Raw genomic sequence first — 15069 nt, 5'->3', positions numbered from 1 at the left:
CGAGTCTCGCTCTAATCAGATTCTCCCAAAGAACTCTTTCTCTCTTGATTGGAATGACACTGGCTAAGGATTTGTCTGAGCAAGAACATATGGGATATTCCTCTTATGACATCGAGAGCGAATGATTATCTATCGACACTCAATAGCTCTCGTGAGATTGGCTACCACTCCCGATGACTAGCTATACTAGATATGGAACTTTCAGACCTATAAGTCCAACATCAAAGAGTGGAGTACTCATACAAGATATCATAATCACTATATGACAATAAGGCATCATCAACCATCCAACATTCCGTGACCGGATCAATCAATGAACTCATTCTCCAATGAGAACCTGCATTGTATCTCTAGTGTCCCCACACAAGCAGCTATAAGACTAGTCGCCTCCATCATATGCATAGGTATATAGTATACTAGTTTGTGCGGTTATCTCGATGTCCTTTATGGTTAAAGGTGAATCAATCTCATTATCATGATCTCATCACAATCTGATTCTCATTGCACAGATCCATGGACATCATAATATATATATATATATATATATATATATATATATATATATACACACACACACAACAAGCAATATAAAGTGATAAAATGCCAGATAATGTAATAAGCAAAAAGAACGCGTATCATGTCACATGTGTTATCACTCACGTGATTGACTTGTATGGCATCTATAACTATCACTAGGTACCTAAACAGACTCGGGCTATAGAGTGGTACTTGAGCTAGGTTCTCCAACCTCGCTCAACTCTATCACGCTCCCACTCTCTCCACCAAAAATGTGTTCCTTCTCAAGGAATACCGCTCTCTTGGCTACAAAGACCATTTGGTCCTCGAGGTGATAGAAATAATATCCATAATATTTCTTAGGGTATCCCACAAAATTACACCGCTCCGTCCAAGATTCCAACTTATCGGGGTTATATCTTTTAATATTAGTAAGATAGCCCTAAATCTTAATAACCTTAAGATCAAACCTTTTTCCCTTTCCATATCTTATATAGTGTAGAGACTACCGATTTACTTAGAATTCTATTCATAATGTAAGTTGTGCTCTCTTGGGTGTATCCCTAGAATGAGACAGGTAGGTCGGCGAAACTCATCATGGACTGCACCATGTCCAATAATATACGATTCTTCCTTTCAGATACACCATTGAGCTTAGGTGTAAAAAGATGTGTCCATTGGGATAAAATCTTATTGTCCTTAAGGAACTTGGTGAACTTTGTACTCAAGTACTCACCTCCTCGATCTGATCGAAGAGTCTTGATACTTTTTCCAATCTGGTTCTCTACTTCATTTTTATACTCTTTGAATTTCTTGAAAGCCTTGGTCTTGTACTTTATCAAGTATACATATCCATACCTTGAGAAATCATTAGTAAGAGTAACCACCTATGACATGAGTTGACATAGGATCACATACATCACTATGTATGAGTTCCAGTTGTTTAGTAGTTCTCTCTCCATTTTCACTAAATAGATAGTTGGTCAGTTTTCCACAAAGGTAAGGCTCACAAGTTGTATATGACTCATAGTCAAATGGATCTAGATATCGATCCTTTAGCAACTTTTGAATCCTTCCCTCATGGATATGACCTAGCCTATAATGTCATAGGTATGCATGTTTTACTTCATCTGGTTTCCTATTGAACACACTTACATTCATGATATGTGGAGCAATGTCTAGCATAAACAAACCATTATGCAATGTTCCTCTCGTGATGATCTTATCATCTAATAATATTGAACAATCATTGTTTTCAAAAACTAATTTATACCAACTAACTATCAAACATGAAATGAAAATAATATTTTTGATAATAGAAGGAACAAACTAGTATGCATCCAATGCAATAATAGCTCCACCAAGCAGATGTAGAGTGACCTCATCAATAGCTATTGCATTAACTTTTGCTCCATTGCCCATCATGAGGTCGATCTCGCCTCTCACTAGTCTCCTCGGTCTTGCTAGAACCTACAACGAATTATAAATATGATAAGTACTATGGGTATCCAATACCCATGTATTATCATAAGAATCTAACAAATGAAGACTGATCATAAATGTACCTGAAGTTTCTCTAAGCTTTTGTTTCACCCTCTCTACAATGTACTCTTTGCAGTTCCTCTTCCAATGCCCATCTTTGTCGTAGTAGAAACATTAGTCTTTGTTCTTTGCCAGGTCCTTCTTAGCAACCTTTACTTTACCCGGCCTGCCCTTGCCCTTTCCCTTCTTAAGGGATTTTTCTGCCTTCCTTTTCTTTCTGGTCTTACCAGTATAGAGAACTAACTTCTCTTTTTTGATAGTGCTCTCTGCCCCCTTCAAAATATTGAGGAGCGGAGAGTCATCTCAAGCTTGTTGATATTAAAATTCATTATGAACTAAGAAAAGAAATCTTGTAGGGACTGAAGTACAAGATCCACATAGGTTATCCTCTAAGACCATTCCTAAATTTGTAAGTTTTGCTATCCAGTCAATCATCCTTAGAATATGATTCTGAACCGGTATCCCATTAGTCATCATAGTGTGGAAGAGGCTCTTCAATATCTCATATCGTTGAGTCCTTCCCTATTCCTCAAATAATTTACGGACATGTAGGAGAATGGATCTGATATCTATATTTCATGTTATCTCTATAACTCAGGAGTCATATAGCCCAACATATAACACTGAGCAAGAGTGGAGTCATCTATGTACTTCACGTAGCGAGCAATCTTATCCTTACTTGCCTATTCCTCGGGTGTAGGTATCATTGTATTAAGGATGTACATAATTTTTTTCTATCATAAGAATGATTCTCAGGTTACGGAGCCAATCTGTATAGTTTGGACTATTGAAGCTTATATTTTGATGATGAAACAAATTAATAGAGTTTATGATCTAATTTATGTTTTGAGTAACACAAGACTAGCTTTAATCATGAAGAGACAATTAAAGTAGGAAGAATCAATGTTGGGCCGGAGTATAATATGTCAAAAAATTAGATATTGTACTGGCAGAATGCTACAAAGGTCAACCGATCATCAAGGATCGGTCGATGTGCAGGTGCTCATTGCATTCACCAAAGTGCAGGTGCTCATTGGAGAATGAGTTCATTAATTGATCCGCTCATAGAATGCTGGATGGTTGATAATGTCTTATTGTCAGTGATTCTGTAGTCCTAGTGGTATATTTAGTCTTTAGACTTGAAACACCAAGGATGTCCTATATGAGTACTTTACTCTTTGATACTATATTTATAAACATGAAAGTTCTAGATCTAGCATAGTCAATCATCGGGAGTGGTAGCCAACCTTACGATGGCTATTGAGTATTAATAGAGAATCATCTACTCTTAGTGTTATGAGAGGAATATCTCATATGTTATCGCTCAAACCAATCCCTAGCTAGGGTCATTTGGATTGAGAGAGAAAGAGTTTTCTGGGAGAATCGATTAGAGTGAGGCTCGAGTAGAAACTATATGGGCTTGATAGCACCATGCCCGGTCTACGATTTCTAGGGTATTAGATGGATGAGAGACTATAGATACGTGGTAACTAAGAATAGACAAGTACAATGGATTTGATTCCTCTGTACTATTTAGGAACTATGGCGTAGTGGCCTAGTATGTCCATAGTCGATGAGTCGAGTGAATTATTATAAAGATAATAATTTACTGAGCCAGAAGGAGTTCTGATAGGTATGACTCAAGGCCAACTTGATATTGGGTCTAGAGGGTCATACACATATGGTAGGTGTTGCGATAAGTAGAGGTTCGGATGTAAGATATCTGCTGGAGCCCCAATCTTATTGGATATCCAATAAGCCCTTGAATTATTGGATTCTATGGATGAGATCCAATAAGAACCAATGAGAGGTTATTGGGTAGGACCCACTAATCTAAGTAGCATAGGTAATTGGATGAAGATCTAGTACCTAATATGGTAGGATCTATTATGGTAAGTTGACAAGGGGCCTCTATAAATAGGAGAGAACCAAAAGGCCATGGGCTAGGTTTTTTTTAGTTATCTCCTCCTATTCTCCTCTCTCCCTCTCCTCATACTACGGTCCCTATTTGGGGCGTGTGGACAGCAAGAAGAGGCAGCCCCTTCTTAATTGCGTGGTGTGCGTGAGAAAGAGATTTGGGTAGCGATTTGAGAAGTATTTTTGTAGCCCCTACCATATGAATCATTACTAGAGAGGATGATAGTTGACCTCCTTCATCATCTCTCATAGATCTATAGGTTTTCAGAGACATTCAATCTCCCTAGGTAACACATATTTCTTATATGGGTAGTTTTTCGGTTTTACGGGTTTTTATGTACCTATATTTGCACGATGATGAAACCTTATTTTTTTACAAAAATTCTAGAATTTTATTTTTTATTCTTTTACTGAACATATGATGTCACCCTAGATTTCCCAACATTGGTATCAGAGCCAGGTTGCTCGTGTAAAAGATTGATCTTTAAACTGCGTGTGTTGTGTTCAATTATGTTGAAATTATTTTGCATGATTGTTGTGATTTTTTTGTCATAGATTAGAAATCTATGTTATACCTTTTCTTGATGTTAAGAGGTGTTTAAGAGAGGGCTTTTGATATCAAATTTGTTGACACAAAAGGGGAAGAAAGGGTAGCAATTGTTGCTGCCCCTTGGATTAGCCGAAGGCTGCTTGTAGCCTTAGCCGAGAGCTCCACTTTGCTACTCTCGACTAGACCAAAAGCAGTAGGAATGAGAGCAGCAAGGCTGCTCTCAACTTGCTGCATGGCAGCCCCTGCAGCCATGTTTCCTGGCTATAGGGGGCACCAAAGGTGGCTAGGGTTTCCTAGCCGCCTAAGTGCCCCTATTGGCTAGGACTCCTGGCCACATGGGGCAAATAGGTGGCCCGATTTCCTGGTCGCCCATGGCAGCCCTATAGCAATAGTTTCCTAGCTGCAAGGGACTCCTTAGTGGCCAGGGTTTCCTAGCCACACAAGGCAGTCCAGTGGCCTAGGATTCATGGCTTTAGGGGAGTCCCTACACGGTAAGATTTCCTTGCTCAAGAAGGAACTACTTGCTATGTGGGGCACCCTATGGTAGGGTTCCCAAAATACTACATATAATTAATTATTATTATCTAGTAGTCCTACATGGTGATGTGTACATATGATGTGTGATGTGAACGGATGATCATGGACCGTGTGATGTGTGTGCACATATGATGTGATTATTATTATTATTGGGGCTTACGATTAACCAATTTATTTCTCATTTATTGTTAGGTATGCATGCTTGTGATTAAGTTGTAATTACATGAGGAGGCGTAGTAGAAGCATGGAAGCAATAGCGAGAACCACGAGGTCGAGATGGATAATCGCGACTGATGGAGATGTAGTGAGATGCTGACGGAACTGATGAGGATGAGATAGACGATCACAATGCATGGAGATGTGCTGCTACACATATAGATCTTGATGTGAGTAATTAGGCCCACTGGCTCGAGCTTGATCAAATTAGGATGTGGTCCATGATCATCTGGTGTGATTCCTCATGTGATATATGATTGATTATACGCCTACTATATATATATATATATATATATATATATATATATATATATATTTATTTATTTATTTGCATGCGGTGTACATATATATTAAATATGTATATATGTGACATATCATATTAGGAGACTTGTATCAGACCCTCGGGGCTCACCTATATTACGATTCAAGATCTTGCCTACGACATAGAAATGTCACCGGTGACCTAAGGACATGGTATGCTTGGTCGAGTCCCTCGAGGGCATATCATTGAATCAGACCCATCTTGTAACGATAGTGATGACTTAACTGGACGTTATGGTTGGTCGAGTCCCTCGTGACTATGATGGTTCTGAGGCTGAACATGACGTAAGTCATAAGGAGTTGTGATTGGTAATAGTTGCATACCTTTTAGGCTTAGTGTAATTAGTCGAGTCCCTCGAGGTTACGTTGAGATGCCAATTAGATCCCGATCCCTACTAGAGATCTATCGAAGATCTTTGATTCATATACTAGAGGAAGTTGTGTGCTTCGCAAGAAAATAGTAGGAGCAGATTAAGATAGAAGACCATATCTTAGTTGTTTATTTTTTCAAAGTCTGCATGTTATTTATTTATGATACATGTTTATTTTCAGAAAATGTTGCTTTCAAATCTCTTATTTAGTATACTTGATGTGAATCACATCACTGGTCCATGTTAGGACCGTGAAGACACTAAGAGGGAGGGGGAGGGTGAATTAGTACTTTCGATGAAAACGACAGTTCGAAAATTCTCGATGAAATCATATTGGAAGGTCATTTAAACTTAAAATATTTACATAAGTAGTAATAAGTGGATAAAGTAGTTACAAAATAAGTAAACAAGTAGAGAAAGGGAGGCACACCAATTTTATAGTGGTTCAGTCATCGTGACCTATATCCACTCCCGATTCCTCTTCACTCGAGGCCATCGGCTTCCACTACCCGATCTTCTTTCAATGGGTGAAGATCAACTACCCTTTTACACCCCTTTTATCATTTTCACAAGTTTAGGAGATAACCATTATAATTACTCACCCTTTTTTTTAAACTTCTCCCAACACTTAGAGCTTGAGAGGAGTTTTCATAATATTCCAACATCATTTTCTTTCTTTTTTGCTCTCAGTTGATGTGTGCACCAAGTAGGGATGAGTGAGGTTTTTATAAGCCCCAAATAGATTCAAATTTAGAGCCAAAATAATCTCATCCCGGGTTTTCGGGGTACTAGCGGTACCACCACCTGCTAGTCTGACACTGGGCGATACCATCGCCCAATCTGGTGGTACTGCCACCTGATACAGTCTTGGAGACTGTGTCTTGGAGACTGAGCTTCTGGCGGTGCTACCGCTTGACCCAACTTTTGGGTCATTGAATGAGCCTTTCTCTTAGCTCAAAATAGCCTCAACATATGCCCAATTGGTCCCTAATTGAGTTGGCTTAATTCCAACCCAATTATAACTTAAAACTACTTCGATCTAGATAATTATTACAAAGCGTTAATCATATGTTGTCTAACATATCATTGGTTCATCGGCACTTCGTCCAATCCTTCGATGCATCGTCCTTTTTTGCGGCCTTTTGCTCAATCGGCATGTTGACCTCCGTAACTCCAATCTTCTTGGCACAATGTTCGCTCTTCTAGGATCGATGCCCGAACTCATGGCATAAGCATTCTATCGACCCATCGATCGATCCTCGATGATCGGTTGACATATTCCACAAGGGAAGCAAAATTGTAATTTTGTACATCTCAAGAGAAGCAAAATTACAAACTTGCGCATCGCAAAAACTTATTAAGCTTGCACATTTTAATAACTTGCTAGATACACTTTTCCCAATTTTTATTGATGACAAAGGGGGAGAAGTAATGATGATTTGAAACATTTCATATTTTGGTATCATGCATGCCCAAGTAATGATGATTTCAAAATTAATTGTTTTGGTATCATGTCTCATGATGATTTGTAATGGTTTGAATTGTGCATGTTATACATTGATGACTTGAAACTATGTTTAAATAATGATGCACAATTTATAAAATTTTGATATGATTGTAGTATATCAAAATTATTTCACTTGAATTCAAATGCTATTATTTTTTTTTGAATTCAAGTTTGCTTTATTTTGATATGGCATATAGGTAAGAAGAGCTAAGGTTAACTCCGTCTATCATCATAAAAAAGGGAGAGATTATTGAACGTCGGATTTTGATGATGAAATTAATTGATTAGTTTATGATATAATTTATTCTTTGAGAAAAGTAATACAGGACTAACTTCGATTAGAAAAGGTAAAATAATTAAAGCAAAAAAAATCAGACATTAGGCTGGAGGCAAAAATTAGGTATCGAGCTGGAGGATCGGACATTGCGTCAAGATCGGGTGTTGCGAAAGTCAACATGCTGAAGGATTGAGTAATACACCGAAGGTTCGAATGACGTTTTGAAAGTTTGTTGGGAGTTTAGATGAACCGATAATATACCGGACAACTTCATTTTCTTATCTTGTAATTGTTTAGGTCTTAATTATCGTAGTTAAGACATAAATTGAGTTAGTTTTGAGACAAATTTTACTAACTCAATTTAGAGCCCATTGGGCCTTATCTAGGGTTGAGTTATGCTCATTGGGAGGCTCATTCAGTAACCCAAAAGTGTGTCAGGTAGTGGCACCATCAGAACTGGCGATGGAAACATCTATGAGCGGGAAGAGTATGAAATGTACTTCTTTCGGGAGACCTGGTGGTGGTACCACTTGTGTCACCAGTGGTGGTACCGTCAGATTGGGCGATAGTACCACTAGCAAGATTTGTTAGTCTAGTAGGTGGTAGTACTGCTAGTTGTTTGGGGAGCAAGCAGTGGTACCGCCTAGTACATCAAAAACCCAGGATGAGACCTTTTTTAACTCCATTTTTTAAGCCAATTAGGGTCTATAAATATCCCACTCTTTCCTACTTGAAAATAATAAAAAATAAAAAACTTATGATCTAAGTGGGTGGGAAAACGTTGTTGTAGTCTTTTGAGAATTTCCCTCCTCTTGTTCTAAGTTTAGATTTCTGTTTAAGAGATGGGTGAATGACTTGTAAAAGTTTTCTCCTAAACCTATAAAAACGAGAAATGATTGTAAGAGGGTAATTGATCTTCACATATTGAAAGAAGACTGTTAGTGAATGTCGGTGGCCTCGACGAAAGAGGAATCGAGAGTGGACATAGGTTGCGATGACCAATCCACTATAAATCCACTGTGTTATTTTCTATTACTATTTACATTTATTGCTTACTGATTTTGTTGCTCGCTTCATTTTATACTTGCTTTAAGTTAAGCTCACTTGATATTGGTTTTCATTGAACGAAATTTTTTTGAATCATCGGAAGTTTCCGATAGCACTAATTCACTCCCCCCCCCCCCCCGCATAAGTCATTTTCGATCCTTTCATCTTATAGATCATACTCGATAGCACTAATTCAACCCCCCCCCCCCCCCGTCCCCGCCCGCCCGCACATGTTATTTTCGATCCTTTCATCTTATAGATCATACTCTATAAAATCATCTTCAACCACATGTCATTTTCGATCCTTTCATCTTATAGATCATACTCTATAAAATCATCTTCCACCAAAGTTCACAATCCTTATGAAATAAATAGGATTTCGATCTAAAATTGATAATTATTACCTTGAAGAAGTTCACAATCCTTATCATCATTTTTTTTTTTTTTGAATCTACTAGTCTTTCTTTCTTTTTTAATAGATGTACTCCTATTGATCTTCTTGGCATTAGGCAATATCACACTTGTTGACTTTTACATAACTTCAAAAAGAAAAGGAAGATAATAGTAGAAATAACTAGGAGTATTTCCAATGATCCAAAAATACCTATTTATAATAACCAAAAATAAAGTATAAAATTTTTAAATAATAAAAAAATCTACCTTATCCCAATAAATCTTTTCACACTCATCTATTTATTTTAATTTTAATTTTTATCTTTTATTTTATCTAATCTTAACTATTTGAATTAATGTTTATCATATCTCTCACTATTTATCCCATTCTGACACTTCAAAAGTTTGTGGAGCCTGCTTTATCCTTTGGATCAGAGCCAACAAAGAAGAGAAATTTATCACTTGTAACTGTTCTTCAAATGGATCACAATGTTTTTCACATGCAGAGTACCAGTTTATCACTCCAAAATTTCCTTTTCTAGCCATTATGGTGGAAAATGAGGTTGTCCAATATATCTTTACAAGAACATGAATTAGTCCATATGTTTGTTAGATCATGAAAATGATATATTTAAGTATGGCACTGATAGTAGCAAATTTTGCCACGTTTGTGGTGCTAAAACCATCACTCTTGTACAACTGTTTTGTTATTGCAGCATGTACTCTTCAGGTTTCCAGAAGAACAATGAACTTATACATCCACATTTCTGCTCATTAATTTGGCAATTATGTTTTGGTTGCAAATGCCATTACTCATATATCATCTAGAAAGTATCATGCAACTTCTTGTGTCTATAATGGGATGGAATTAGGCAAGACATCACTTTACCAGCAATCTTAATTAGGAAGTTCGTGTTGGTTGCATTGAAACAAAAGCATTAATTAGCGCTATGTGAGATCGATAGATTTCATTCCAATGGTTAAAAAATCACAAACTACTTCAGATTTTAATCATATACAAGTATGGATTTACTTTTCATTACTTACACCGATCCAACAAACTCATTTAATTCCAAGTGCTAACTTTACTCGATTAGCGAGAGAGACATTATTGTTTGCTGAAGTTTGTGGCAGTAATAAATTGGTGTCTCTCAGCAAAGAGAAAGTATGAGATGGAAATCTGCCGTGTTGAGGTGGAGCAACATGTTTCTTCCGGTGTCACGGGAGACAGTACAAAGAGGAGGCTACGATTGCTGTAGCCGAATGTTCGCTGTTTAGTATTGTACTTGATGTTGGGCAAATGGTTTTATTTTCTTTTGTGTGTTTTTGTTGTAGATGGTTGTTCTTTTGGATGCATATTTGACCATGTAACATAAATACTTGACCATGCAAAGCTGTATAATCAAAATTTCTCTGGTCAGTGGAGTCCTTCGATTCTCAAAAATAATCTTTGAGACCATGCATTGAATAACACCATGTTTATTTAACACTCTGAACCCTAATTATCATTTCTTATAGTTTTAGCAATTCATCAACATGATACCCAAGACATATCCTCAAAACGCTAACGTGATTATCTTCTTGCGCAAAAGTTACATATCAGACTAGTTAGAATTAATATATATTAAGTCAGACATTAATTTAATCCAAAAATTTAGGTTCTTTTATTTTTATTTTTATCAATCTTTCATCACATACGAATAGGCTTCTAATACGAGTATTGACATCTTTTCTCACACGTAAATATCTTCAAAATACGTATGAGCATTGGCATTCGTTAGGTGTGACAGAAGACTTATTTGCTCATCTGCGTACGTATATCTTCATCTGCAGGTCGCATCTGTCGCACTCCACCATTTATTATGTCTTTGGAATTTTCTGCATGACGTACGTCTTACCTTTTTCTCATCCAAACTGGTTGAATTATATATTGACGATTTTTTTGTGTCTTTTTTATCGGTGTTATACCATTCCCACCGAACCCATAATTAGTGCAGTCTGTGGTACGCAAGAAAGAGTCGGCAGAGAGGGAGAGGGGCGATTAATGACTATTGCTGTTTTCTTGTTTTCAGCATAGCATTCTTATAAACGGCAAATAGATTGGGGAGGAAACAATGTTTTTGATAACAGTCAAAGATCTCCCATGATAACGACCTCAATAACAATCAAGATTTCTCCAACTATACGATGAGATATCGTAATCTGTTAAGGAAAATCAAGAGAAAATTTTCCTCAACAGATGAGGATTTTTCTTGATAGATTTATGATATCGAGATTTTATTGAGATTGTTATCACGAGAAATCTTTGACTATTATCAATTTCAAGAAGAAACGGGCAAGAAAGCGAATCAGGTAGATAGATCGATATAGATGGAAAGTAGCTCCCATGTCTCGTCTCATCGTGTATATAAGGAGGCTCACATGCTCAGGAGACGTCTGTAGGCGACAGAAAAAGAGAAAGGTAGCCAAAGTAGAGAGATTCAGAGAGAGATAGGAAACTGAGGCAGTGGCCAAGCTCTACCGATGGGAAGGCCTCCTTTCTGTGATAACATTGGCATCAAGAAAGGACCATGGACTCCCGAGGAGGACATCGTCTTGGTCTCTTATATTCAGGAACATGGACCTGGAAACTGGAGATCAGTTCCCACAAGCACAGGTAATGTGTTTAGCCTCTTCTTTTCCTTTTAGCTTAGCTTCAATGGCTTGACACGACTTCTTATATTCTTATCTTGCCTTCTTCTTCTCATGCGTCGATCGCCTCTGCATACTGCTCTCGTTTGTTAAAGAAGAGAAATTTTTTACTTCATTCTAACACACAGCAGCATCTTAGTTGACGGATACTTCAACCCAAACAACTGTTTCGAGCATTCTTTTGTTCTTTCCTGCATGTCTTTTAACTGTTGCGTTGAAGCTGCATGCAGGGTTGATGAGATGCAGTAAGAGCTGTAGATTGAGATGGACTAACTACCTCAGGCCTGGAATCAAACGCGGCAACTTCACTCCGTATGAAGAACGAGTCATCATCCGTCTCCAATCCTTGCTTGGCAACAGGTAATTTACTTATCGTCGATTCCTTCCTGCACCTTGCACCTCCACATCACCATATGTTCCATGACCAGAATTGGACTCGAGCATCCAACGCAACCATCATAAGAATTAACGAAAGTTGTTGTGGATCTATTTAATTCCATGACTATGATGGATTACCTACGTAGACTGCTGTGCTAAACTTGGGACTACAATGTTTGTGAGCCAGATGGGCTTCCATTGCCTCTCACCTTCCCCGAAGAACCGACAATGATATCAAGAACTACTGGAACACACATCTCAAGAAGAAGATCAACAAGATCCAGGGAGCTGCAGATGCAGATGGCAAGAAGCCCTCTTCTGATGCTAGGCCCGTTTGCCATGACTACGTGTCCCAAAGCTACGACATGATGGAATCAAGGAAGCAGGACCTCACCGACGCACTCCCCATGTATCACCAGAAGTCGAGGTATGCCTCCAGCAGCGAGAACATCTCGAGGCTCCTCCAGGGGTGGATGCAGTCATCGCCAACGGTCGACGCGCCAGGGAAGCTGAAACAATCCTTCTTCACCGCGGACGATGACGACGACGAGACCAGCAACATCATCAGCGCCCTTGCAGCAGCGTCACTAACGGAGAAAAGTCAAGCTGAAAGCGACCGACGGTGCGGCGCCACCATGACACACGATGACTTCGTCCTACTGCATTCCTTCGAGAACATGGACATTGTTCCCTGGGAGAACACCGGGGAGGAGACGCGCCCCTTCCAACACGCACGAGCCGATGATGCTGAAGCCCAACTGGGCGCGGAGAGCGAGCAGCCTCCGTTGTTCTTGTCGGAGAATTGGCTCCTGGACGAGGCCTTGGTGCAGGTGGATGAGCTCATGGAGCTTAATGCTGATTCTTGCTCATACTCATCCTTCTAACTTTGTTCTTTATCCCCTACGATTCTTCGAGGCCATTGCCTCGGCGACATTTGCCCCACAGCATGCATATTCTGGTCGAGGCTTTGTGCGCCGAGATGATGAGTAAGAGGATAAGGTGTGTGTTTATGGGGATAAACACATCAGTAAGGAATGTTTATGGGGATAAGGTGTGTGTTGCTTGTTGTCACGATTGAAGAGTTGCAATTTAAGGATTCACCTAAATGGAGTTGACCATGTATTTTTTAGTGTAACAAAAAAGAATTGGATTTATAGGCACGTGTGGCGAATTATTGCAGCCGTGTAGTGTAATCATCGATGGAAAAGGGTGAGAAATAAGAGCACTCAAGATAGCCTCCGTGAAATCAAATCCCTTAATTTAAGTGTAATTATTTGATTTTTAATAAAATTTAGAAAATAAATATTTAATATTCTAATCTAATAATATTATTTTTATTAATAAATTAAATAAAATAAAAAATAAATAAATATGAAAATAAAAAAATTATTATTTAGAGGGCTCAACGAAAGGGATTCCTCTCGAGGAATTGCATCGAGAAACAGGTTCTCTTATTTTTCTAAAAGATTAAATATTTTTATTTGTTTAAATATTTAAAATATATTATAATTATTCATGTTATGTATATTTTTTAAAATTTTATATCCAAATTCAAAAGAAACTCTCCCTAAACCAAGCACGATGGTAGGATTTCTTAGCTGAGTTTGATATGGTAATGGAGTATAAGCCTGGAAAAATAAATGTCATGGCCGATGCATCGAGCAGGAAAGTGGAGCGAGTGAATGCCATACAATTGGAGGGCAAAGGCCAAGCAAGTCAATTGCACTCCAACTTCCTTTCCAAGATTAGGGATGGACTATAGAGTGATCCCTAGGTAGTAACCCTGATGCAGCTCATCAAAGAAGGCAAGGTACGATGATTTTAGGTCTGTTTCTCGAGTGGACAATTTAAGGTGTGAATTCTTAAGAGAATATCATGATTCCCTTAGGACATCTAAATATTCACAGAACCTTAGCTCTTATGGAGAAGCCTTCTACTAGCCGAAGATGGGGATTGATGTGGAGGAATATGTTCGAACGTGCCTCACTTTCCAATAAGACAAAGTGGAGTAGTAGAAGCTAGTGGGACTTTTGGAGTCGTTTCTTGTATCAAAAAGATCGTGTGAGAGCATTTTCTTGGACTTCATATTAAGCTTGCTGTCTATAGAGGGATGATCGATTTTCAAAGTATGCAACTTTCATTGTTGCACCCCTATAAGTTGGTGATAAAGAATGTATTGAAGTATTGGGGAGTCCCACACAATATTATCAGTGATCGAGATGCTCGGTTCTTGGGATGATTCTAGACCGAGTTATTCAAATTGTTGGGGTCTAAGTTATACTTCTCCATAAGCCTCCACCCCTAAATGAATAGCCAAATCGAAAGGATAAACTCGCTCCTTGAGCAATATCTTTGGTACTACGTGAGTGCTAACTAACGAGATTAGGTGAAGCTATTGGACATAGCCTAATTCTCCTACAACTTGCAATGGAGTTCTGCGTCCAACAAGAGCCCCTTCGAGATCATTACAAAATAACAACTGTCGAATCCTCACACCTTGACTATCGGATATATTGGGAGTAGTCCATCAGCATATCAATTTGTAAAAGAATGACACTGAAATACAAACATTACGTGGGCTTATTTGGAGAAGGCGACTAAAATGATGAAGTGGGCAGACTTAGGAAGGCGACCGTAGGAGTTCAAAGTCAGTGATTTGATGTTGGTAAAGTTCCAACCAGCATCATTCCAATTCTTTAGAACAAAATACATAAAGGATTGGTGTGCAAGTATGAAAGGCTTTTCCCAATTATCACTAGGGTGGGCAACGTCTTCTACAAGTTACAATTACTAGCATGGCTCAAAA

The 15069-nt window shown here is 38.4% G+C and overlaps 1 protein-coding gene across 1 annotated transcript; it reads left to right on the top strand.

Annotated features, from left to right (window-relative positions):
* The first annotated feature begins 11648 nt into the window (after positions 1-11648).
* On the top strand, positions 11649-13397 carry LOC135671121 (transcription factor MYB60-like). Its single transcript, XM_065179073.1, has 3 exons — positions 11649-11850; positions 12116-12245; positions 12451-13397. Exons 1-3 carry the CDS (start codon positions 11718-11720, stop codon positions 13145-13147), a joined length of 960 nt encoding a protein of 319 aa, XP_065035145.1. The 5' UTR covers positions 11649-11717; the 3' UTR covers positions 13148-13397.
* The last annotated feature ends 1672 nt before the right edge of the window (positions 13398-15069 follow it).

Source organism: Musa acuminata, unplaced genomic scaffold, assembly GCF_036884655.1.
Source record: "Musa acuminata AAA Group cultivar baxijiao unplaced genomic scaffold, Cavendish_Baxijiao_AAA HiC_scaffold_1138, whole genome shotgun sequence".
NCBI lineage: Eukaryota > Viridiplantae > Streptophyta > Magnoliopsida > Zingiberales > Musaceae > Musa > Musa acuminata.
The sequence above is the reverse complement of the archived record's forward strand: the minus strand, read 5'-3'. Positions and strand labels throughout refer to the sequence as shown.